The sequence below is a fragment of the Jaculus jaculus genome, chromosome 15, assembly GCF_020740685.1.
Source record: "Jaculus jaculus isolate mJacJac1 chromosome 15, mJacJac1.mat.Y.cur, whole genome shotgun sequence".
Classification (NCBI taxonomy): Eukaryota; Metazoa; Chordata; class Mammalia; order Rodentia; family Dipodidae; genus Jaculus; species Jaculus jaculus.
This window is the reverse complement of record NC_059116.1, coordinates 52696025-52723860: the sequence shown is the minus strand read 5'-3', so window position 1 is coordinate 52723860 and position 27836 is coordinate 52696025. Positions and strand designations below refer to the sequence as shown.

The 27836-nt window shown below is 37.3% G+C and overlaps 1 protein-coding gene across 1 annotated transcript in view; it reads right to left on the bottom strand.

Annotated features, from left to right (window-relative positions):
• Positions 1-27836, bottom strand: part of Ccdc178 (coiled-coil domain containing 178) — a 612453-nt gene that overhangs the window by 348779 nt on the left and 235838 nt on the right. The window contains exons 17-18 of the mRNA XM_045134754.1: positions 25722-25867; positions 16978-17137 (exon numbers count right to left, since the gene is read on the bottom strand). Coding sequence (XP_044990689.1) covers positions 16978-17137; positions 25722-25867 — 306 coding nt within the window. The remainder of the gene's footprint in view (positions 1-16977; positions 17138-25721; positions 25868-27836) is intronic.

Sequence of the window (27836 nt, the reverse complement as noted above, 5' to 3'; positions counted from 1 at the left end):
TTTGGGCAGGAAGAGTAGGACTGTGGTCTTGATGGGCTGGAGAAGTAGTGACTCTTGGGGAATCTGGCCTGAGCTAGCCGGCAGGCAAGCAGATGGGTTGAGTGGCCCTGAGCTAACACATGGCTGGGTGGATCAGCCTGAGCTCACACAGCCAGGAGCTGAAGCAGACTGAGGTCTGATGCTGAAGCAGTACAGTTCTCACTTGGCAGAATTCCAAAGCAGCTTGAGCTCATGCATGGCAGAGAAGCCAAAGCAGCCTGAGCTCTCATGTGGTGGGAATGCCAAAGCATCCTGAGCTCATGCACAGAGGGACGCTGAAGCACCAGCACTGAAGCAGCCTAAACTTGTGCATGGCAGGACACTAGGACACCAAAGCAGTCTGAGCTCACAGGCAGTAAGAAACCAAGGGCAGCAGGCAAGGCAGACAGGCAGGGGATTGGGTCTGAGCTGTAGTGGGCAGAGTGAGTCTGAGCTCCTGTGGGCAGATGGAATGGGCCTGAGCTTGCACTTGGATGGGTGGGCAGCCAGATCAGTAATCAGGCAAATTTTCAGAGCAGGCTAAACTTTCACAAGGGGATATGGGCAGTGTGCATGTGGTGGGCAGATGGTATAATGGAGCCTGAGCTCGAGTGAACAAGTGGGCAGAGCCTGCCCAAGATCACAAGTGGCCGGGGGCAGCAGAGCAATTACCTGTGTGCAGTGAGTCAAGTGGAACTATGCTGGCCTGGGTCCCCTTTCCTACAGTAAGAGTGGGAGTAAACTGAAGCTGGGACTATGGGTACATTGGCTGCTTGGCGGGTAGGGGCGAGGGGACGGCGGGGGGGGGGGGGGACGGCGGGGGGGGGGAGGTTACAGGACTGGTGAGCTACCTTCAAGCATGGGAATCAGTTTTTTTATCCCTTCTGTGCCTTCCCACTGATGATCTATTAGAGATTTCTCTCCCCTAAAAGACCCAGTGAACACTTAATGTGTTGCCTTTCTTTCTCTGGGAGGTGCGGTGCAGTTAGGCAGTCGCTATTGTGACCGGAAGTCCCATCAGCTATTCTTAAGTATCTTCTTCCTTTAAATTTCCAGTCCTTTTCACTAGTCATCACTACTTAATTACCTTCAGTGAGCACAACAGAAGTTCAGCAATATATCTCAATATACCTCAGTAATCTGTTTCCCATGTCTTCCAGATTATTTTAGATTTCAAAATGTACCATGCAATCTTCTCAAACAAGATTGTTGCAGGCATTATAGCACTCATAAAGATATCTAACATTCTTTTGTTTATGTTCCACCATACATGACTATCTTACAGTTCCTTTTTATCCTGACTTTTGAGTTTGATTGGGTGATTCAGTAATACTGTTCTGCACATATATTTATTACTAAATTTGCTGTATTTTATCAGAATTGTAGATTTTGACACTAGAGTTAGCCCTCAATTGGTATCATATGACCTAGATAGAGATGTGTTCGTTTTGATATAAGTGTATTTGTGTTTAATGTTTTTAAGATTCATTTTAATATACCCATTTATATGTATAATTTCTTTTCCTTTCACAGGCCTTTCTAGTAATATTTAACACAAGATGTTCTTTTAGTCATCTGGCATCATCTGGTTCTCTATCCAGGTCATATAATACCTAATTACAGGGATACAGTTTGACCTGACCACATTCTTCTTGAGCAATAAGCTTCATGATTGCCCCTGAATAACCCTGGTCTGTTTTCTCACAGATTTCTGGCATAATATATAGATACAAAATCATTAAATGTCATATGAAGCTTTCTGATGTTCCATCAGGGATTAGATGAATGTAATATATAGCAACTTTGTCTGTGTGTGTGTGTGTGTGTGTGTGATAATTTTGGCATGCAAAATATGAGTATTTTTATTGATTTATGTGCTAAGATTCTTAGTTTTGGGATGCAATAACACAATATCTGAAACTAGAGAGTTGATAATGACTAGGAGTTTGGTTTATCATGGTTTGGAAACTAGGAATTTATAAATGGAGATGCTAGAATAAGACCAGGTTCTTTTTGCTGCATAACCACAGACAAGAGAATAAAGAGGCAAAGGGGGAAACTTGACCTATTTATGGCATCAGCCCTACCCATGTTGAAAGAACTTTCATGGTCCAAAAGCTTCTGTAAGTGTATACACTTTAGTATTACAAAATAAGATGGATTCCAAAGTGATTTTGGTAAGGATAAATACTCGAGTCACAGCAGAAAGTAAATAAATATTAACCTCTGTACAAGAAGCAACACTTACAGATTGCCCCCACATTCCAGGCAATGAAGTAAATGGTTAATGACTATCTTGAATAACTGTATGATCAATGAAAATCTATCCTTTGAAGAAATTATGCAATTTTCCCAAGAAAATAAAATATGTAAATCCTGGAGTTGAGATGACAATCAGATATCATTTGACTTGAGATACTGACTTGTCAACTATTGACTCCTCAGGGAGAGGGAAAAGTGAAACAGTGCATATAGACTCCTCGTGGATGCTTTACCATGTGTTTTGCCCTGTCTAAATTTAACTGTACTCTTTCTCTGAGAGGAGACTGTCTCCATAGTATAATGCTTTCCTGACTTCTGTTAGCCCGAAGCTGGACAACTTAGCTTGTGTGTGCTCTAGATATAGTGCCACTGCAATGCAAGACGTCAATGGCCGGACACAAAGACATCTATACTTAGAGGTACATATTATGGTACTGCTTTCTCCTACTTCATCATTCTTCACAATATCCTCCCCTGTCACATAGGTGGCAGTTGTGGTGTTGAGAGAAGATCCCGATGAAACTGGAAGATACTATTTTCTCATATGTATGAGCTAAGAATCCCTTGTGTACATAATCCTGATTTACTAGTGAAAAAATGTGTGTGTGTATGTGTGTGTGTATGTGTATTTGTACTATGTTTACTTTTGAACTTCAGGAGGGCAATTACACAAGATTTGGACTATCATTGAGCATTTGTTCTTCTCTATTAAGTCTACTTTCCCAAAGGCCAATAGAAGGCTTCCTGAATTCTGTGAGATTTCTAGTAAATTATCAATTTTGAGAGAGGTTGTGGGGATACCTAAATAAGGGGAACCCAGGGCCAGTGGTAATAATAAACTAGTTCTTTACTATTCATTGAGAACTCTTTAAAATTTATGTTCAGGGTGGCAGGTTTACAAGAAAGTTAACTACTATAATCTCATGTTGTGTAACTTAAAATTTGAGTGAAGCTGGGTGTGATGGTACACACCTTTAACCCTAGCACTTGGGAGGCAGAGGTAGGAGGATTGCTGTGAGTTCAAGGCCACCCTGAGACTACATAGTGAAATCCAGGTCAGCCTGGGCTAGAGTGAGACCCTACCTTGAAAAACAACAACAACAAAAAATTTGAGTGATTTCATGAAAGTCTTGTTCAATGTCACTCAGTTTATGTTTCCAAAATTCAAGTATACCTTGCTGAATTGTTTTATCAAGGAGATAATTCTTACATGTAAACTCCCAAAAAAGAGCAACTTAAAGCTGTTCTTTTTCACCAATTCAATTCTAATCTAAACTTAGAGACAATACTGAAAAACCGAGTCAAAAGCTAAAATATGTATACTAATTTTTTGCTTAGTGCATTCATTGTCTTTTTCCATAAAGTGTGTTTCATATTATAAAAATCAACAAAGGTTATCAAAAAGCATTTTCATTATTTTATATAGTACTGAAAATGAACATGACACTGTACAATACTTTATATTTTCCATTTTCTTCCTCTTTATAGCCTATTTCATTTTCTCTCAAACTGTTATTATTATCATGGCACCCAAATTTGAGATATGCAGCTCCCTTAGGAGGTCAGGTACACATGTTCTCTACAAGCAAATAAAGCAGACAGTGGGATAGCGATTTGGGTAATGTTAACAATAATACTTCCCACAGGATAGTAAGAAAGTGTGATGCTTGTCAGAACATAAGTACTAGATTCAAAAATCTTAACTCTAACAGGGAATATATGACACCGTGACTTCAGTGGGATGTTGCTGACAACTGATTATAAACACAGGGACTCTCTCTGTCTTCCTCTCTCCCCTTCTTATCTTCCTGTTTATCTGGCTGATTCTTCTATTTCTTTCCCACAGTGTAAAGAAACAGAACACTTGAAACTCTTAGTAACTGAAAATTATCTCTTGACTGATGGAACTATGAACATTATAACTCTATAGATATCTCACTTCTGCAACATTAATTTTTTTTGAAAGCAAGCTGAGGTGACCTTCCTGAAGATAAGAACTCAGGTGAAATTCATACCATTTAAAGGAAAGTGTTCAGGATAATGAGAGCATTTTTTAATTAAGATAATAATCAAAACAAGACAAATGAGTTATACCATCTAGACCAGCTTAGCCTGTATTAGGTGTAATATTTTCAAAGTTCTTAACTACACTATAGTCACTAATGTAGAAATTCATGTTTAGCATACTATAATATAATGATTTAGTAATGACCCTAGCAGGTTCTGGAAAACTGAGTAATTTTTATTTAAAACTTTTTAGAGGAATAGAAACATGGTAATATTTAAAAGTTAAGTTTTCATTTGCAGTTCTGGTTATGGAACCTAGAGCCTTATGCATACTCAGCAAATGTACTACCAGTGAACCTAGTCCATAGACACTGTATTTTCATATATGTCCTTTGATTAACTCTGTTTAGCAGAACAATATATACATGATGCATGAGATTCTTTCTTATGCTTCTCAGTAAAGGACCGTGATTTTCAGAATCAAAAATATAGTTTCTGCAGGGCGTGGTGGCGCACGCCTTTAATCCCAGCACTTGGGAGGCAGAGGTAGGAGGATCGCCAAGAGTTCGAGGCCACCCTGAAATTACATAGTAAATTCCAGGTCAGCCTGAGCCAGAGACCCTACCTCAAAAAAACAAAACAAAAAAAAAGTTTCTGTAGTAGGAAGCCAATATATGCTTCTTAAATAAACTCAGCAGTTTTCCCAATGTAAAACTTCTAATGTGAATTCTGGAAGTTCCACTCCCTGACAAACAAGCATAGGCATTTATACTCCATCCACTTTACAGAATGGTAGGTACAACTATTTATATTAACTAAAATGAAAGTAAAGAAAGATTCTCACAGTCTCCTGTGCTAGGTCAAGTTGTACTTTGAAACAACCTGAGCACTTCATTATGGCTTCCACACAGGATTTCCTTAAACTTATGTAAAACTTTTCCTTGTTTTGAATCTGTGTTGATTAAAGGGTAATAATATATCTCTAATTGCCCCATTAAACTGTCATTTTAAAGGACTTCTGGTTATTTTCTTATGCTTAGGGAAGAATTTGGTCTGAAGTCTCTGTCTTTATCTGAGCTTCATTCCACCATTACTTTGTTTAACTTCAATATCAATCTAGATGACCTAGCCAACATTTTAATCTTAGAATTTATGGACTTACTCAAATCAAGTTAACTTCAATTCCACGTGTCATTAACCATTCATACTCTTAGTCACCCTGCCAACTTTGCTATCGCCTGGAATGCCACCATCTCAGAAGTCTAAAAGCCCACACCTCACTTGCTGACTCTAGCCTCTAAGCCTTTTGCTTCTATTCTTGTTCTCTTTTCCATCTCATGCTTACTCAACCTTGGATGTGTCTTTATATTTCTTTTCAATCTTCCTTTTATTTTTAATGATATCTTGAAATGTCTGATGTACTACTATGCTTATAACTTCTACACTATATCTTTACCAAAGTTTTGTTCCTTGAGTTTTGGATTCATATATTCAGTTGAGTATTAAATGCTACATGGATCCTCTAAGAGGTGTGTAAAATTTCATGAAATCCAGTTTCAAATGTATGTTTCAGCCTCTAGACTATTTAATTATCATGTTTTCAAAGTCACAAACTTCAAATACACATTTGAATAATGTTTCTCACCATGAACACCTACAGTCATAAATTTCTGTTTATATTAACAAAAAAGTCTGGAATCCTTCCTTTCAATGCATCTTCATTTCACTACTAAATTCTGTGCTAGTATCATTTCATCCAGTATCATGCATTTCTATCCAATGTACTATGTATAATCAAAGATAGTCAACACATGACTTCAAAATGAATAAATGGATGGATGGGTGGATGGGGAAATCCATCTTTTACAGGTGCTTAAGCAGGATGAAATACGGTTCATTCTTTCACTTTTAGGAGATGCATCCCTTCATTTGGACTTTAATTTTGCAAATATCAAGGAGTAATTATGTCCTCAACACTGTGTTAAGCTCTGGAAGGGCACACATCAGTGAAGTTTTATCTTCTTCTTTGAAAGTTTTACCAACTGAAATGGAAATTAAATATTAAGCAAAACCATGTCATGTGGCATATAATGTAATCTTTTATTCAACCTTGTCCTCTCCTTTGCTGAAAAGTATACTTGGGATATGTATTTTATAAACAAATTAAAATATATACTATATACTATTACTAAAGTTCTTCAGTATTCTTAAAGCTACCACCTCTCAATTTTCCATGCCTTTTCCTGTAACCTATTTTATCACTTCAGCAGAAGATTAAAGCTGCTCTTTCTGTCAGTGGAGAATTTAATGGCCAAATCGGGACTGTGTTTCTCAGCTTTGGCTGGAAGCCCCACTTCTTAACTGATAATAGTGTCTCTGCATTTGAAGATCATGTGGGAGAAGGCTGGGAAATAGGTGAGGAGGGAGCTTCACTTGGCTGATTCTGATGTCACAAGAGTGGTTATGTGAAAGCAGTACTTCCTCATTAGATGAAGTTCACAGTAATCAGAAAAGCCCACAGCAAGCAGGCAAAAAAGAATACACTTCTTTTCTAATAATTTGGTCTTTATGTAGTGTCGCCTATTGACAAGAACCTAACTTGGAGCCTGGTGACAAAATAAAAGTAGAGTCCACAAGCACTGGTCATAGTACTCATCAAGATGAATATATGAAAACAGAGCTCAGAGTCAATAGCATAGCTGGTAGCATATGTATGTTTTGTTTCTAGATATTTTCTAAACAATTATCTTCAATGTTTTCTTGTACTCTCCTGGCTTCAACTATTAATACACCAGCTGATTTTCAGATTTTATATTCCTTCTCTGAATCTCAACATTCACATATTGGATTAATGAGTAAAGTTGTCTATTTACATGCTCCTCCAACATGTCCAAAACTGGTCCTTTTCTTAGGAAATAGAGTCTTCAGAAGTTATTTCCACTGTAAATGTCATCATGAGTTTTTCCAGTTAAGTAAAATTGGACCATTTCCTTTAGCATATTGATTAAGGCCATTCTTTTCTTTATATATCATATCATACCTGACATTGGTCTCTCTTAAATCTTCATTCCAACTAATTCCATTAGTGACTTATCACTTCTGATTCATACAGGACTGAACTGGTTTGTAACTTACATCTGTAAAGTGTGCCATCATTAATGAATTTCAGTTTATCCTCCATAAGACTAATATCTTGTTTCAGGCTGTCTGAGCACTTCATACTTGTTGAAAATTTTTCATGTATCTTTCTGCTTTAGAAATCAAGAATTAACTTTTCAAGTGGAACTTTGTGCTATATGATGACCCAACATTCTCAACATTATCTTACATGTGTATAGTACAAGTGTAAGAGCACTTATATGAAAATTCCTAAATAACCATCTTCATGTAGCTTTTTCCTTTTTTTTTTTTTTTTCGAGGTAGGGTCTCACTCTAGCCCAGGCTGACCTGGATTTCACTATGGAGTCTCAGGGTGGCCTCAAACTCACTGCAATCCTCCTACCTCTGACTCCCGAGTGCTGGGATTAAAGGCGTGTGCCAACACGCCCAACTTTTTTCATGTAGCTTTAATAATAATTTGCACACAATATAACCCTAGTGTGGATCCATAGTTTGTAGTATGCATTCTAAGAGGTTTTGATTGCATACCACTAAATTTCCATGTTAAAAGAATATATAGTATTTTTTATTGTTCTGTGTTATTAGGAATGGGAACCAGGACCTGCACATGCCATTGAGCCATACACCAGTCTGAATATAGAAATTTATACTCTCAATGAAGCAATGATGATTCTTAGCTAATATTAGAGAATATCATGATTACATGAATCTAGATCTTGATACTATCAAGGATATTTAGTACCTTAACATGTGTACTTGTTTTTGTGAAATGATTTATATAGTTTCTAGAATATTTTATATTTCTTTTTAATATGTAAGAACTCTTAGTAAACTAAGAATATTATTGCATTGTTCACCATAGATCTTTTTCCTTTTCCTAATGAATTGTCTGCAGTATAACTTTTTGGGGGGCATTGAGGTAGGGTCTCACTCTGGCTCAGGCTGACCTGGAATAAACTATGTAGTCTCAGGGTGGCCTCAAACTCATGGAGATCCTCCTACCTCTGCCTCCTGAGTGCTGGGATTAAAGACGTGCACCACCACACCCAGCTGCAGTATAACTTTTTTAAGTTTTGTTTTCCTGAAACACACACAAAATATTGAGCTTTGTCTTGATTGTAACATATAGTAAGTTATATGACTGTTTTCTGTCTGATCTCTATTGTTCATGTTAAAGTACCAACTATTTTTGTAATCCAAGATGATTTCAAAGCATGCATTACCCTTGGTAGTATTTGGTGTTTGTCATCTGTATGGGTACTGTTGTATCTACCTTCATGTTGTTGGGACAAAACACCCAACCAAAAGTAGCTCATGGAAGGAAAGAGTTTATTCTGTCTTATAGTCTCAAGGGGAAGCTCCATGAGGATGGTATAAAGTATGGCATAAAAGAGGCTGAACATCATTACCTTGCCACAGCAGATGAAAAATAGCAGCAAGGGAGTGAGCAGAGATCTAACAATGATAGAGGGGTGATATAGTCAGCTGCAACACCTCTCAGCACACCCCCAGGAACATAACTTCTCCAGCAAGTTTCCACCTCCCAAATGTTCACCAACTGGGGGTCAAAGATCCAAAACACATGAGTCTATGGGGGACATCTAATTCACATAACCACAGGTACCATTACCTCTTGCTCCATTTCCAAACCAGTTCAGAACATAAGTTACAATTTCTTAATCCCTTGTTCAAAACATGAAATATCTTCCCACTTCATTCAGAGTAAATGTCAAATTCCTATAAATGGTTCACATTATGGGTCTGGCCCTGGGACCATTTTTTCTGTTGCTGCCTTAACTGATTGCTTGCTCTTCATTGATTGTGTAGGCATGTAGCCTGTCAAAAAGCCTTTGTCCCTAAGAGTAAGTATTCTTCTCTCAGCTATCAGTGTGATCCATTCTGCATCTATTTTAAGTTTCTGCTTAAGTAGAGCCCTCTCAGTGAGTCTATGTACTAGAAAGGGGACAATCTCAAAATCCTAGAGACTCAAAGAGTTGCTTTATACTAATGTTAAAAAAATTGGAAATTCAAGTATGAAAAGAGAAAAAGATGTCTACTAGTACAGAAAACAAAAGGCATAATACAGTGCAGAAATAATATAAAAGATAAATCTAAAAGCAAACATAAAATAATCATGAAAGGCATAAGCATAAGAAAAATTTTCCACACTTGAATTGAAGAATGTCAAGTTCAAAGAGTGAATGAATATTCTATGGCATGTTGATGAGCAGTAAAAACAGTAACTTTTAAGGTTATATCACAATTATGGTGACAAAACAATGGAGATATATATATATATATATATATACATACACACACATATATGGCTAGGAGATGTATCATTACTAATGTCTCTGAAGGATATACAACAGTGCTAAATTATCAACAAATATGAAAACTCATAAACTATGCAGAACACAGTAAAAATAGCCATTGATAATATGGATCCAATATAAATTCGAACACTGTCATACACAATTTATGTAGTGAAAACAAGAGCAATGCATTAAGGATATTAAAGGAATAATGTTTGGCTCAGTTAACCACGGTGAGGCAACAGAGGTAAAAGAGGACAAATTTCCATATTACTGATGCAAGACAAATATTTTTGACTTACCACTTTGATTGATTGATTGATTGATTGATTTATGTGTGTGTGTAAGAGAGGAAAAGGCAGATAAAAAGATAGAACTGGCATGTCAGGGCCTCTAGCCCCTGTAAAAGAACTCCAGACACATATATTACCTTGTACATCTGAGGAACTGAACCTGAGTTCTTAGGCTTCACAGGCAAGTGCCTTAACTGTTAAACCATTTCTATAACCCACCACTTGGATAATTAATAGAAAATGGATTTAGGAGTGCATTTAATCACTTGAAACAGTTATATTAATGCTAGATAGAATAGGATGTCTCTACTTTGTGTAACTGACAGCAATGAAAGCAAACCCCTACTCAGAGGACATATAAAGTCAAAATATAAATTATAGGGTATAAAATTAAATTACTATAATGTACAGAAAACTAGGAATTAATATTAACTTTAAAACAAGGAAAATGTCATTTTATAAAATTATAGGCTTAATAATTGTGCAATAATTATAAGCTTATACAAATTGAGTAAGCTAACCTAAAATATATGACAGGGTCTGCTAAAAAACATCAAGCAGGAAAATAAATATACTCTTAAAAATCTGTGACAGGGCAAACTAATGTTTAACATGAATCAATTCCACAGAAATGATTCTCCTCTATAATGTTCTATAAGATATAACCCTCAATAAGGAGGATGGAGTCTGCATAGAAGAGCTCCATAGAAGGTGGCAAAAGCTTACCCCTAAAACCATGGGCTTTGGCTGGTAAATCCCAGGGCTAGAAGTAGGTTGCCCTCCACAGTAAGGTGTTGGTCAAGGAGACACATGATATCCCTGAAATAATGAAGGCTATTGTCAAAGCAGGTAACTTTATTACCTGCCAGAGCCAAAATGTAAGACCCTATTGCTGAGGATACCACAGCCTATGATCACAGGACATCAAGAGGCCATGCTGGAACTGACAGGGAAACCAGTTCCCACCTGAGTAGTCCTCATAGTGCTGGAAAGTGCTGTGAGCCCTGATGAGAAATAACAGTTGCCAACAGAGTGAACAAGCAGGGGTTCCTGCCAAACCAACCAGGCAAAACTACACACCTGTGCAGTAGTGGCACACAGCATATATGGGCAACCAACTATTCTCAGATTGGATATGAGGCATGCTCATCTAATTCTGGGAACCAAAACGGATTCCAAAGAATAAGAAACTAATAGACTCCAGAGAGAATCTCCACTGACTACTCTTTGGCTAAGAAGAGTGGACATGCACATCAATAAGCCTTTCTAAAAACTATGCTTATGGGCTGGAGAGATGGCTTAGCGGTTAAGCGCTTGCCTGTGAAGCCTAAGGACCCCGGTTCGAGGCTCGGTTCCCCAGGTCCCACGTTAGCCAGATGCACAAGGGGGCGCACGTGTCTGGAGTTCGTTTGCAGAGGCTGGAAGCCCTGGCGCACCCATTCTCTCTCTCTCCCTCTATCTGTCTTTCTCTCTGTGTCTGTCACTCTCAAATAAATAAATAAACAAAAAATATTTAAAAAAAAAAACTATGCTTATCACCTTTAATCCAAACTGCTCACTTTTGGTTGGAGAATTTGCTTTATCTAAAAGATGGTAGAGAATACTAGGGATAACTGGGATTCATCACTATATCAAGAATAGATAGCCAACTATCTACCATGAGATGGCCCACCTTCACCACATCTGCCTGGGCAGTGACACAATGCTGCTTTCATGGCTAGCCTGAAAACCAGATCCAGGGAGATGGTGACAGACACTGTGGTCACTCAAATCTCATCAAAGCAGAGATCCAGAGGTGATAGACAACTAAACACTAAATCAGATTTCTAACACACCTGCCAAAGCTCACAGAACATTGTGTACGAAAGGGCAGAAAGATTGTGAGAAGCTCAGAGTGTGTGGGTTTAGCTTGAGGCAAGGTCCCCAGCCCTAACAGAGACTGTCTGAGGCCATTTAAGATACCATAATGAATACCAATAACCCCACTAAGGAGGGAGGAGGAACTCAGTAGAATGAGAGTGGGGGAGAGGGGATGTAAGAGTACACCTTTTTAATAAAACTAATCAATATATTTTTTAATCTGTGAAAGGGCCTGGAGATATTGCTCAGTAGTTAAAGGCACTTGATTGCAAAGCCTGATGGTCCAGGTTTGATTCCCAGTACCAATGCAAAGCCAGATGCACAAAGTGGCACATGTGTCTGGGGATGGTCTTCAGTGGCAGAAGGCCCTGATGTGCCTATTTTCTCTCACTCTCTCAAGTAAATAAATATTTTTGTTTAAAAAAAAATCTGTGACAAAGCAAGGAGACTGGAGTATAAAAACTTTCCATTGTGGATATTAACCATGTTGAGTTAAAGATTTCATTCATTTATTTCCTTATGTTACCTATGAAACAAAAATTGTAGTGATAATAACTGGTAACTCCATGAAAATTAAAAGACCATCTAATATATATATTTAGATAACATCCTCCATCCTGCTCCTAATCTGATGAAGATAAAATGTCTTCTAAGTAATTGCTTTTTTACCTACCTATTTAATTACCTTTCCCCCTAAATACAGGCCTCAAGGCAGTGAAATTCCTTCAGTTATCACAAAATTGATATTTTGCTAAAAACATTAAATAAGAGTACTATATGTTGGAATTTCCAAATTGCATTTGGAAAATTCTTGTTCATTTAAAAATTTATTCTTGATTATCATATGAAGAAAATATTTTAAAACCAGACAGAAAAATTGCTATAGAAAATTATGAAATTAACAAAGTTAGAGACAAATCATTTATACAACTAAATCAAAGTTTGGGGTATGTGGAAAGGCAATGAGAATCCAAAAATTTAACATGGCTAATCAGAGGAAGGAAAGGAGGAATGAAGGAAGGAAGAAAGATAGGTAGGTAAGTGCTGGCTAATGCATATTATACACACTCAAAAAAAAAGAAAGAAAGAAAGAAAGAAAGAAAGAAAGAAAGAAAGAAAGAAAGAAAGAAAGGAAGGAAGGAAGAAAGAAAAGAATAAGTGAAAAGTAACCAAGATGCAGAGATGAAAATATCATGTAATTTTGTTATGTAAAATTTCCACTTCATTCAAATTATATGTTTTAGATACACATAGATTTCAAATATATATTTGGCTTTTCAAGGTAGGGTCTTACTCTAGCTCAGGCTGACCTGGAAATCATTATGTAGTCTCAGGGTGGCCTCAAACTCATGGCAATCCTCCTACCCCTGCCTCCCGAGTGCTGGGATTAAAGGCATGTGCCACCACGCCTGGCTTAGATTTTAAATACTGATATAAGAAAAATTGGAGAAAAAATCGAAGAAGTAATTAGCATTACTGTCAAAAATGTTTCCATAAGAAATGTTCCAAGCTTAGATAATGTCTGTGTGTGGTGGATTTTACTGTCATGCTTATATTCTTCCTATAACAGATTCTATCTAAAATTGACATTTTTAAGAGGACTACATGGAAAATGTAATGCCTTCCTCTGAGAAAAACTTGGGCAAGCTTGTTGAAGGCTCCCAAACAAATTTCATGTCTTACCATTGTATTCACAATAATTCTGGGCCATCAAGAAGTGATGCAATGTTAGATACAATGAGCAGGAAACCTCATATTTGTCTTATGTCTCATGCTTAAACAAACATTCAAAATATACTAAGTTTGCATTTGGGAATCACTCATTCTATGCTCTATCCCTCCTTACATTCCTGTGCCACTCTCTCCTGATCTCAATCATTGAGGATCATTGATAAAAGATCATTGACAAATGAAGAAGATCAATGAATATCTCGAGATCTCATGATCACTGAAGCTCTTGGTCTGGTCAAACATGAAGGGTTCTGTAATACAACATGAGCATCCTTCTCACCAGTCTTCAAACATGCATTTCTCAAAGTGCCACAGGTTTTAAGATTCACGAATTAACAAGAAATAGCAATGTGATGTTTCCAATTTGCAGTATTGTGTGATACTTAATCATACCAGAAGCACCATTGAAGGAAATATTAAATATGTAACCCATATTCCTAATTTTAGAAACTTTCATGTTACATTAAAATGTTTACAGTGAAGCAAGTAACTCTCGCCAGGGAAATTCACTGGTCAGTTCCTCCATTTCACAGATTTTTCTGGAAGTTGGTATGTACGCATTTATGAGCATATTGGACTTTAAGCAATAATAATGTCAGGTCTGCTGTGGGGAATCAAATTGTCTTGTCTCTAATAACATCTAGTACCTGATACAGTATACCAAAAGCAATCATTAATAATGAGACACAGAAATCACTTTGAATGTCCCACAAGGTAAACCCCATGCTTCTGTTCACATAAGGTAAATTCACAAAAGAGACCTATCCAAGAAACAGTTAAGGGACAATGCCATATAAATTAATTAATTTGTAAGCATTATTGAAATATTTCACAGAATGCTTCAAGGTTAGAAAGCAATAGAGACTATAATCATTCTACTAGAAGGGAGAGACTGGATAGTAAATATTTCATATGTGATGAGGAGAGAAAGAAAAAGAAACAAAGCGGTGAAAGAGTGGGAGGGGGATTTATCAGCATCTGGAATGTCAGGCTGGTGCAGTATGGAAAGATCACTGAAATCCTCCTGCTTCCAGCTACTATCATACATGTGCACAACAAAATTATCCAGATATGCATCTGTTCATCCATCCATTCAAGCATGCCTCTACTCATCCACTCATTTTTCAAATATTTGTTGACTGCCTTCTCTGTGCAAGATCATTTCTGAGCTTTCAGGACACAGAGGAAATTGATGGAGAAGTCACTGTTCTCACTGGGAAGTGATCATGACTGCAGGACACTAGTGCACAACAAACACCAATACTAAACTAGAGGGAGACAACGCTCAACAATGAAGAACTGAAGCTACATGGTGCATTGCAGGGGCCAGGGGTGGATATATTTGGGAAATGGAAGGCTAGTAATGGATTTTTGTTTTAAAAACTGCAAATCTCAATAAACTAGGAACTGGTTCTATTGGATATGTTGACTTCTCTCTCACAATGACCTTTCTTTTCCATTTCACTAAGTGTTATTACTCCATGAATGTGCTGAAACATCAGTCAATAACTGGTCACTGAGATCCCACTATGTCCCCTGTACCAGTACAAGTGGAAATACAGCTGAACTCAAAGAACTTATTCTGCAGATATCATAAAGAATAATGTTCGGAATGCTGTTTATATAACCAGATAACTTGAGTCTTCTTGTTGTGAGAAATGTTGGTCAGTCTCAGCTTCGCAGTCCACTTACAGGTCACATACCCGCCACTTGGCCATCAGAGATCTCAGAATCCATCCACAGTGGAGGAGGCATCATTTCTTGCCACTAGATGGCACCAATTATTTTCATTTTTTTTTAAGGGAAAACCAAAAAACCAAAACAAAGATACATCTTTTCTATGTAACAGTTGTATTAAATGGAAGAATGTTACCTGCCCAACCACTATGTACACAACTATTACTATTTTATTAATAATTTTTGTCATAGGATGTATCACAATAGTAACAACAAATAAGTTATGGGTTCATTTACCCACTTATGTGTCTATGTCATGTACATTCATACCAAATATTCTGTCAACTGAATAACATCTGCTGTTAACTCTATTTAAAAACACTATAAAGTAATTGAAACACATGCACACGCATGCACACGTGGTTAGAGGCACATATGTCTGGAGTTAGTTTTCAGTGGCAGAGACCCTGATGTATCCATACGTTTTCTCTTTTTCTCCTTGAATAAATATTTTTTTTTTAAGTTGATGAGAATATATTACATTATATATAACTTAAAAGGGTCTCCAAGAAATAGTTTGAATAAAGGAAAGTTGTTTATTTTTGAGAAATTTCTCATTTTATATGTCAAAAATAAATTTTATTTTCAAAACTTTGTTAGCCCATTACAGTAAAAATAAACATTATTGCAAATTGTAAATGTAGTAATAATCATTGAACTAAATGCATATTATTTGTTATAGTCTGTAGACAGTATTTTTAGATTTTTGAAGTGTCATTAATAAAAATATTAAAAATATGCAAGAGAAACATTTTCTCGTGTGATTTACTTCTTTTAAAATATTATACAATTTTTATAGAATGTAAAATATTCTCATAATAAAAAAGTGGCTGATAACATTCAAAGTGTTTATTCCAATCTGGGTGTGGTAGCACATGTCTTTAATCCCAGTACTTAGGAGGCAGAGGTTAGGAAGATTTCTGTGAGTTTGAGGCCACCTGAGACTACATAGTAAATTCCAGGTCAGCCTGAGATTGGGTGAAACCCTACCTCAGAAAGCCAAATATATATAAAGAATGTTTGTTCCAAAACTAATTAGAAGCATTATTCCATCATGATTACAATGTATAAATGGGGTTGGAGAGAAAGCTCAGTGGATAAAGCTCATAGAATGAAAGCATTAGAACCTGAGTTCAGATCCCCAGAACCCACATTAGGTAGACACTTTAGTCTAATGTCTGTCATTTCAGCGTAAGGTGAGACTGGAGAACCCGTCAGAAGCTCACAGGCCATCTGCCCTGGGGAATGGAGCAGTGAGCAAGGAGAGACTCTGTTTCAGACAAGGTGGAAAGTGAGGATGGAAACTGAAAAGTTATTCTCTGTACACATGACTTGTACATGCCCACACCCACACACATGAAATACATGCATGATATGCAAACACACGATACATATGCACATATAAACCTACCAAAAATGAAGTATATAAAATGTGTTGAAAAGCATAACCTGCTGAATAAGTGTCCTAATTACTTAGGGAAAAAATGAAAAGGTACAGATTTAATATGTGAACAAACTTACTTTTAAAACATGTTACTGCCACATGAGCATGAGTAAGAAATGCATCAAATGAGAATCTGACTTCACTGTCATTATACTTCTTTCATTTTACAACCTTTTCAAAGAATACTCACTTGAATTTTTACCAGAGTATTTTGCCTCATTGTCAAGAGTCTTCTAAATCTCTGCTCCTCTTCATATATTCTGTCTTCACAGTCTCTCTTCTCTTTCATCAAGTGATCAAACACAGCTTGTGCATGTTCCCTCTTGTACCGCAGAGTGAAAAACATTTCCCTGTGCAGAAAGTTTGATGTGTTAATACTGTGAGGCATGTAAGCACTTGCCCATACATGCATACATGCAAACATACACACACACACACACACACACACATACATGATACACACACTAAAACAGAAGACTCGATATTGAGAGACCTTGGAAAATTTTTCTAGTGCCTTTCAAAAGCCTATGAAATTGTGTGTGTGTGTGTGTGTGTTTCTACACATCCTTGCCAGCATTTATTTTCATTTGATCTTGTAGTGTTTCCTATCCTTATTGGGGTAAGTTGGAATCTCATAGTTGTTTTAATTTGCACTTCCTTCATTATTAGGGATGATGAACATTTTCTTAAGTGTGTGTTTGCCATTTGTATTTCTTCCTGTGTGAACTGCCTATCCAGTTCTTTACCCCATTTTTGTGTTTGACTTTATATTGTTTTTGAGTTCTTTGTAGATTCTAGAGATTAAGCCTCTGTCAGTTGGATATTCAGCAAATATTTTCTCCCATTCTGTGGGTAATCTATTGGCTTCATTTATTGTATGTTTGTCTGTGAAGAAACTCCTCAGCTTCACGTGATCCCATTGGTTGAGTGATTGTTTAAGATCCTGTGCTACTAGGGTTTTGTTCAGGAAGTCTTTTTCCATTCCTACATCATGGAAAGTTCCTCCTATTTTTTTTTCCAGTAGTAGCTGAGTTTCTGGTCTTATGTTGAGGTCTTTGATACATTTGGACTTTAGTGTGGTGCATGGCAAAATGTGTGGATCAAGTTTCAATTTCTTGGTATGGTTATCCAGTTTGTCCAGCACCATTTGTTGAAGATGCTGTCTTTTCCCCAGCCTATATTGTTAGGGCCTTTGTGAAATATCAAGTAGCTGTAGTCGCTTGACCCAAATCCAGGTCCGCGGCTCTATTCCATTGTTCTATACTCCTGGTTTTACGCCAGTTCCCTGCTGTTTTTATTACTATGGCTTTGTAATATAGATCAGGTATGGTAATGCCTCCAGAAGTGTTTCTTTTGCTGAGGATATGCCTAGATATCTGGGGTCTTCTGCCTTTCCATATGAATTTTGAGATCATTTTTTTAAAACTCTGTGAAGTACAATGTTGGGATTTTAGTTGGAATTGCATTAAATCTGTATATTGCCTTTGGGAGGATTGCCATTTTCACAGTAATAATTCTGCCTATCCAGGAGCATGGGTGGGTGGGGGGGGGTTCTTTCCCTTTTCTCCAGTATTCCTACATTTTTTTCGAGTGTTTTTATGTTTTCCTTGTATAGATCTTTCACTTCCTTGGTTAACGTTAATCCAAGGTATTTTATTTTCTTTTGTTGCTATTGAAAATGAGACAATATCACTTACTTCTTTCTCTGTACCTTTGTCATTTGCACATGGAAAGGCTACTGCTTTTGTGCATTGATTTTGTATCCTGCTCCTTTGCTAAAGAAGTTAATCACCTTCAAGAGTTTTTGGATGGAGTCTCTTACATATTGAATCATTGTCTGTGAATAGAGCTAACTTAACTTCTTCCATTCCAAATTGCATCCCTTGTACTTCTTTTTCCTGTCTTATTGCTTAAGCTAGGATTTCCAGTACTATATTGAACAGCAGAGGTGAGAGTGGACACACCTGTCTTGTTTCTGATCTCAATGGGAATGCCTCCAATCTCTCTCCATTAAGTATTATTTTGGCTTTAGGAGCTTTGTATATAGCCTTTATTGTGTGAAAATATGAACCAACCATGCCAATTCTCTCCAGTGTTTTGATCAGGAAGTGATATTATATTTTGTCAAAGGTCTCTTCCGCATCTATCAAAATGATCATGTGGTTTTTCTGTCTAACCTTGTTTATATGGTGTATTACATTGACAGATTTCCATATGTTCAACCACCCCTGCATTCCTGGGATGAATCCCACTTGATCAAGGTGGATAATACTTTTGATGTGTTGTTGGATTTGGTTTGTGAGGATTTTGTTCAGGATCTTTGCATCTAAGTTCATCAGGGAATTAGGCCGGTAATTTTATTTTCTTGTGGCATCTCTGCCTGGTTTTGGAATTAGGGTGGTACTAGCTTCATAGAAGGAATTGTGGAGCTTTCCCTGTTCTCCAATTGTGTGGCATGGTTTGAGAAAGATTGGTTTGAGTTTTTCCATGATGATTTGATATAATTCAGCTGAAAAGCCATCTGGTCCTGAACTCTTCTTTTGGGGGAGGTTTTTGATTTCCTTTTTAATCTTAGTGAGTGTGGTAGGTTTGTTTAGGAGATTAATCTTTTCCATATTTAGCTATGGTACATGGTATGTGTCCTGGAATTTACCCATTTCCTCAATATTATCCAGTTTTGTGGAGTAGAGGCTTTTGAAATAAGTACTGATGATTCTCCCAATTTCACTTATGTCTGTTGTCATCTCTCCTTCTTCATTTCTAATTTTGTTAAATTGAAGAGTCTCTCTCTCTCTCTCTCTCTCTCTCTCTTTTTTTTTTTTTTCTTGATCAAATTGGCCAGGGGTTTGTCATCTTGCTTATTTTTTCAAGTAACCAGCTCTTTGTTTTGTCAATTTTCTTAATTTCCAATTCATTAATTTCTGTCCTGATCTTAATTACTTATTTCCATCTGGAGCTTTTTAGGTTGTGTTTTTCTTGCTTTTCCAGTGCCTTCAGGTAAATGGTTAGGTTATTGATTTGGGATTTCTCTGCCTTTGTTATGAAGGCATTTAGTGCTATGAATTTTCCCCTGAGGGCTGCCTCCATTTATTGTGTCCCATAAGTTTTGGTACAAGGTGTTCTCATCATCATTCATTTCTAGAAATTTTGCAATTTCACTTTCTATTTCATCCACTACCCATTTATTGTTTGTAAGTGTGCTGTTCAGTGTCCAGGAGCTAATAGGATTCTTGGTGGGTCTTTTGTTATTAATTTCTAGCAATATATCATTATTATCTGATATCATGCAGGGAATTATGTCAATCTTCCTAAATATATGGAGGCAGGCTTTGTGACCCAGTATATGATCTATATTAGAGAATGTTCCATGGGCTGCTGAGAAGACTGTGTAGTCTGTGGATTTGGGATGGAATGTTCTGTAGATGTCTGTTAGGTCTAAATTATCTGTGGCTTTGTTGTACTCTCTTACTTCCCTATTGAGTTTCTGTTTGGAGGATCTACGTATTACTGATAATGGTGTATTGAAGTCCCCAACTATGATGGTCTTGGTAGTTATTTCTGTTTTCTTGTCAAGTAGGTTTTGTTTTATGAACTGTGGTGCCCCTGTGTTTGATACATAAAGATTTATGATTGTGATATTCTCTTGATGATTTATTCCCTTGTAAATAGGAAGTGGCTTTATTTGTCTTTTTTGATTATTTTTGGTTTAAAGTTTATTTTATCAGATATTAGTATAGCTACTCCTGCTTGTTTCTTATTCCCATTTATTTGGACTATCATTTTCCACCCTCCACCTAGAGGAGGTGTCTGTCTTAGTGGTGAGGTGGGTTTCTTGAAGACAACAGATTGAAGGGTCTACTTTTTTGATACATCCTGTTAGCTTGTGTCTCTTGATGGGTGAATTAAGGCTGTTAATATTTAGGGTAATGACTGTGAGGTTTGATTTGATCCCTGCCATTATTGTGTTTGTATATGTGGTTTGGTTTTGTCATAGACTTTAAAGTTTTTGGTGCCTTCTCTTAGTTTGATGATTGTGATCTGCTTCTGTAAGCACTTGAGGTTGATTATTTCATTATTCTGTGTGGAGAATTTTCTAAAATACTCTCTGTAGGTTTGTTTTTGTGTCATATAATTGTAAAGCTGAGTTTTGTCAGCATCTATTATGAGGGATATTTTTGCTGGGTAAGGTAGTTTGGGGTAGAAGCCATAGGTTCTTAGACTTCGCCATGTCCTATTCCAGGCCTTTCTGTCTTTCAGGGTTTCCATTGAGAAGTCTGAAATAAATCTGTTGGGATTACATTTAAAAGTGATGTGCTAGCCGGGCGTGGTGGCGCACGCCTTTAATCCCAGCGCTTGGGAGGCAGAGGTAGGAGGATTGCTGTGAGTTCGAGGCCACCCTGAGACTCCATAGTGAATTCCAGGTCAGCCTGGGCTAGACTGAGACCCTATCTCGAAAAACCAAAAAAAAAATAAAAATAAAAAAATAAAAGTGATGTGCTGTTTCTCCCGATCTTCTTTTAGGATTTTCTCTTTGGTGTCAATGTTTAGAGACTTAATGACAGTATATCTTGATAAGTTTCTTGTTTGGACCAATCTGTTTGGAGTTCTGTTAGCTTCTTGTATCTTGATGTGCCTTTCTTTTGAGAGTTGGGCAAGTTTTCTTCAATTATTTTGTTAAATAATTTCTCCATGCCTTTGGTCTGAATTTCTTCCCCTTCTGGTATTCCTATGATCTGAATGTTAGGACATTTAAGGGTGTCCCCCAATTCTCTCATGTTCTGTCCACAGAAACTTTTGAACTTATTGAAACTTTTAAACTCTCAAATTTTTTCTTCTGTCTTGTCTTCCATATTGGAGTTTCTATCCTCCACATGGCTGACTCTATTCTTGAGAGCTTCTAAAGAGTTTTGGGCTTGTTCAAATAGGTTTTCATTTTCTACTACTTTTCTATGTATTGTTTCCATCCTTCTGTCAAGTTCCCTTTTCACATCATTATCTGATTTTTCTTGATGCTTCTTGGAATTCATCCTTGTATTTCTTTATGTCTTCATTTAGCAATACTAGCTGATTTTGAGGTCCTCTTTTTTTTCATTCTTCTTCATATCTCTTAACTGTCTTTGAACTCCTTCCATTTTCTTATCTATTATGTCTAGTCTAGAGATGGCAGCTCCACATGGTTATTGGTCCTTTGTTGCTTTTCTGCAAGTTCTACCAGTTGCTTGGCCATGGTTGCATTGCTCATAGCTTCATTTTAGTGTTCTGATCCTATTGTTTCTTCTATGTTTTGATTAGGGATGTTCATTGTAGGCTTGGGTGATTTTATTGGATTTACTTGCATTTGATTTTTCATGCTATTCCTTTTGCACTGTGGTCTTCCCATCAGAGTGCATGGGCAGGGAAAGTAGGACTGTGATCTCAATGGGTGGAGGAAGTGGAGCCAGATGGGTGATTTGGCCTGAGCTCACACGGGCAGACAGGCAGAGTGGGCATAAGCTTGCGCAGGAGGTAGGTAGAACAGGCCTGAGCTCATGCATGGACATGCAGCCAGAGTGGCATGCAGGCAGATGGGCAGAGAAGCCTTGGCTTACACAGGCAGATAGGTTGTATGGACCCAAGCTCGCATGCATGCCTGGCCAGCAGATGGACAGATTGTGCCTGAGCTTGAGTGGGCCAGCAGGCAGATCCAGCCCTAGGTTGCAAGTGGGCAGGGGTAGCTGGGTGATTGCCCCATACAGTGAGGCAAGTGGAACTATCCTGGCCTGGGTCCTCTTTCCTACAGTAAGTGCAGGAGTATCCTGAGGCTGGGGTTATGGATAGGGCGGCTGCTTGGGGAATCTGGGGGATTGGTGGGCTACATAACAGCAAGCTGATTCCCCCCTTTTTTTCCCCTCTCCACCCTCCCACTGGAGATCTATTAGAGATTTCTCTATCCCAAAAGACCCAGTGAACCCTTAATGCCTTGCCTTTCCTTCCTGGGGAGGTATGGTATAGGTAGGCAGATGCCATCTAGACTGGAAGTCTGGTCATGCTATATTTTTAATAAATAATCATTAACTTAATCTGGTAACCTATTGAAAAAATACCCACAGATGCACAATTGTGGGGCACAACCCTAGAATTACAGATTCTGACTGTTAGATTTATTTACACAAGAGTAGGCTGGCTGCTTCTCGGAGCAGAGTTTGAAAGAAGGAAACTGTCTTTTGGAATCATGAAAACCAAGAGTGAACCCACTACTACTGCTGTTACTGCTTCAATGCTCTGATGTTTCTGCAGCTGCAGCTTCTGTTTAAAAATTAATATGTGAAGAATTACTACTACTTGTTCAACAGATCTGTGGCAACTCTGTGGGTAATTTGTTATTGACCACTGCGGTGATTTGAATAGAATAGATGGCCCCCAATGTATTCAGTTCTTTATTGTTTGTAGTTTGCATCTGCTGGCTACCTGGCTGGAGGCAATGTCACTGGGTGATCTTAAGGTGTGGTGGTGGGTTTCCTATTTCAATCTAAAGATATGCAAAGTGTGCCTAGCAGGAGTTCCTGAACTGTGCTGTGGCTGTTGACCTTTAGGCTTTTGACCTTTAGGCTTGTACTTCTCTCTCTGTCTGCTTGGGCCTGTGAAGGCAGGCCTGCTTCTTCTGCCATTATGGAACTTCCCCTGGATCTGTAAGCTTCAATAAATCCCTTCCTCCATAACTGTGCCTGGTCTGGACGTTCATCTCAGTGAACCTGAAGCTGTCTGCTACAACCACATTGGCTTCAATTCCATGGTCAACACTTAATGCTTATACATTTGTTTTGTGTCAATTGTGCAAACAGGCCACTGAGGAAGTAGGGCAAAGAGCATAGATTAAGGTCAGGTAACATCTCCAAACACTGTCAATATTGGTCATCTGTACTCAGTCACATTGCTTTAAGCTGGTAGATTGAATGGAGATAAGATTAACTTCAGGGTGAGTTACAAGTCAGGAATATAGAAGGAAAAGTGTCTCATAGAAATATTCTCAGAAAATTTATTTGTAATGTTCCAAGGAATATTCCCATAGTTCTTTGTCATAGTTTATTCCAAAATTTCATTCTTGTAGTTCATTCCCTCACAAAACTCCTCATGCAGTTTATTTTTTTGTAATCTCCTATAAATGTAGTTTAGAGTGTTGATGTGTGAGGTCAGTAGAGCATATGCTTTGCTGCAGGATGGGTTTCAGATAGTGCTGGTTCTGCCACACATTAGGTGTGCAATAATAGTGTGATCACTTAAAATTCCTATTTCTGTTTCCTCAGAATTCACTTGGAAATATGATACAGGCAGTTTCTTTCAGAAGCTGATGGGATGGTATACATCGATTGTGTAGTGCTATAGCACAATAACAAGACATTCAGTGACAGCTATACTTGCTATTATCTATTGCCATGGAAAAGTAAACCACTGTTTAAAAATTAATTATTCATATCAGTTTCTTGTTCTGTAAGAAATATTACAAAATTTGTCTATTATTTTCTCTCCTTTATGTGTGCTTACTTTCTGATAGACTGTATTCTGCTGGAACATAGAAAATATTCTTTTGTGTGTTTTTGCACATAGGCATGGGTATATATGTGCAGATGTATATAGAGTCCAGAAGTAGAAGTCATATACCTTCCTCACTGATATCTCACTGCTTTGCTGAAACAAGGTCTCTCACTGAACCTGGAGTCAGATTTGGTAGACTAATTCATCAGTGAATTCAAGTGAATTTCCTGTCTGACCCTTCCCTGTGTTGAGATCACAAGGCCATACCACCATGTCTGCCACCATGCCTGACATTTTCTCATGGGCACTGTAGTTCTTATGTTACCATGGCAAGTGCTTTGCTCACAGAACCATCTCCTTAGCACAACCATTCTTGTCTGAAATGTGTGATAATCCAGGCATAAGATGGTCAAATTTAGGATTTATGTCATAAGAAGTCTGAAAAGCAATTTTCATCTTATCTTGGTTAGATCTGTATAAGTTTAATGTAACATATAATTTTAGGTCTTCATTTGAAACCTGTAATAGTCTTATAATGTAGATAAATATCTCAAAAAAAACAATGTTTTTCTTCAATGTTCTTACATGACATTGCAAAGATAATTTAGTCTTTTTCAGGTAAGATCATGAGCATATAGAAGATAAGTTTTAATTTAGACTACCAGATGAATAAATCCTTGTTGGGTGCATTTTCTTGGTTCTATTAAATTATATATCAAGCAATGCCTATCTTTTAAAATATTTTATCCTTCAAGGACTGTGATGATTGAGATATTAGATTTTATTGTGCCAGCCTATCATAAATGTGATCTGTGAATATTTGCTTTGATAATCTTCCAAACCCAGTTCTCAATGTTTGACAAAAATGAAACTAAGATGAATGAAAACTGAGAATATGAGTTCCAGTTGAGGATTTATTGAGAACCTATGAGCCTGAAGCATGATCACTTTAAGCCAAATACTTTGCAAATTGTAGAGTATCTCTGACTAATGAGATGAGTTCATAAGAGATGATTGAAGATGGTGTGAATAAATTATATAAGGTTATATGGGCTATTTGTTATTAAAAATCTTATCTCAAAATTATATTCCATAAAGGTTAGAGGAAACCATAAATTTATAAACATGGCTCATAAATGCTAAGAAATATTTAAATTAATGAATTCTTTTAATATTAGAATGAAAAATGTTTACACACTTGATAAAACGTTACTCAAGAAAAAAAGAAATAAAGAATGAAAACACCTTAATTATATTTATACTAATGGAAATAATTAAATACCACACAAATGCTCCACATAAAATTATGACAATAAACATAAACTATGTCAAAAATAAAATTTAAATATAGACATTTGATTTTTACTAATTTTTTTATTAAATTAAATATGACTATAATCTTGATAAAATGTAATAACTTACTTTAAATTCTCAAGTTTCTGATCATAATTCATCTTTTCATCTTGCAATGCATTCACTGCCTTATTCAGTTCTTTGGTTTGCTCATTTAAAATAATTGTTTTGGTTTTAGCCTTTTCTAATTCTTGGTTAATTATTGAGCGCTTTCCCTGAAAAAATTCAGGGAAATTTTATTGGGAATGGATGGTGCTTCAATCCATTGTAATTTACAGACACAATTACACTGACTATATAATCAATTCAAAACAACTGTGAACCTCTTATCAATATAGCTAACAATTTACACTTATACTGTCCACTATTGTATCAGATGAATTTTTCTAAAAGCTAGGTTAAAACTCTTTTGATTCTTTTTTCTATTTCTTTCTTCTACATGCTCTTACATGCTTTCTCAACATACCAACTTGGAGCCACTACTTTCTAAGTATACATTCTGTATATTGGCAGGTGGCTAAGAAAATATGTTGCACTAATCTTTCAAAAACAAAAACCAATACTTACCATTAGCACAATTTCTTGTGATGACTGTGTCAATTCCTAGCTGACATGATTTTTCAAGCATTCTTGCCTGATCTCTCCTGATGGTGAGTGTTACTGCTGAGTGATGGAATATTGTTCCCCCTTCCAGCTTTGCTTTTCACTCTTGCTGCTTTCCTTGCAGACTCAATAGACTTCAGTTGCTTCTTAGTACCTAGTTTTCTCCCAGGTTTCCTAACCCTTTCTCTAACCATATAGATTTCAAGAACAACAGGTAACTATTTTAAAGCAGGTGTGGTGGTTTGATTCAGGTGTCCCCCATAAACTTAGGTATTCTGAATGCTAGGTCCCCAGCTGATGGCAATTTGATAAATAACACCTACTGGAGGCAGTATTTTGTTGGGCACAGGCTTAGGGGTGTTATAGCCAGTGTTTGGCACACTCCCTGTTGCTGTGGTCCATCTGATGATGGCCAGGAGGTGATGTCCACCCTCTGTTCATGACATCATTTTCCACTGACATCATGGAGCTCCCCCTCCAGTCTGTAAGCCAAAAGAAACCCTTTTTTTTTTCCCCACAAGCTGTTCTTGGTCATCAGGTGTTTTCTGCTGGAGGGGTCATGTCACTAAGGACAAATCTAATTCCTTCCCAAGGGTGTGGAGAGAGAAGTGTGCACCCTGGAAGGTGTGTATTTGCTACTTTTGGTGTTTTCTTGCTGCAGATTTTCTCTCTGCTTGGATGCGTAGAAGTAAGCAGCTTCTTCTGCCATTGATGGAATTTTCCCTGGATCTGTAAACTGGAATAAATCCTTCCCTCCCCTAAACTGTGTCTGATTGGATGTTCATCCCAACATTGTGGAGCTGACAATAACAGGATATTACAGCACTCCAGTGGGGGAAGTAGTCAGTCTAAAGAAAGTTCAAAGGATACATGTATAATATAGGATCCAGGGAAGGATGGGCAATTCTGGGTGCAGCATCATGACAGTCAACAAGTTGACTTAGTAAAAGGAGAAATATTTATATTATATGAAATGAAACTAAAGACTGACTGGTGCATCAATGACCCACAGTCCCTACTGAAGAGGGACTTCAGTGGAATGGGGAAGAAGAAGAGGGAACATAAGAGCACAACCTAATGTGAATATGACTGATGTACAATATGTTAAAGTAAATTAATTTTCACAAAGTTGCCTTAGGACAGACCCATATTGTAATTTGTTCTTTAGTCTAAAATATGCATTCCTATGGAAAACTAAGCTTTCAGAATCAACCATCTCAACAAGGTAGAGCCCATCATCCAGCAGGTGTTTTTAGATGTCAGTGAAAATCAAAATTTGTTTTGGTGCACTTTTGATAGATGTCATCACTTAGGCTTTGGTGAGCAATATGTCCCCTGTCATAGCAACAAAATTATTAAAGTTGTCCCTAAAGTGGGCTGGGTTTGTAGAGAAGAAATTCCTAACATTTCACATGCCACAGGCCAATCACAAATAGATACATAGGAGAAATAAGATGAGACATTGTCAGAGGCTTAGGGCCAAGGAGGTAGCTTAGTTGATAAAGTACAAGACTCACTATCTGGAAACCTGGGTTTGATCCAAGAATCCACATAACAATACCTGGCCTAGTGATGCAGACC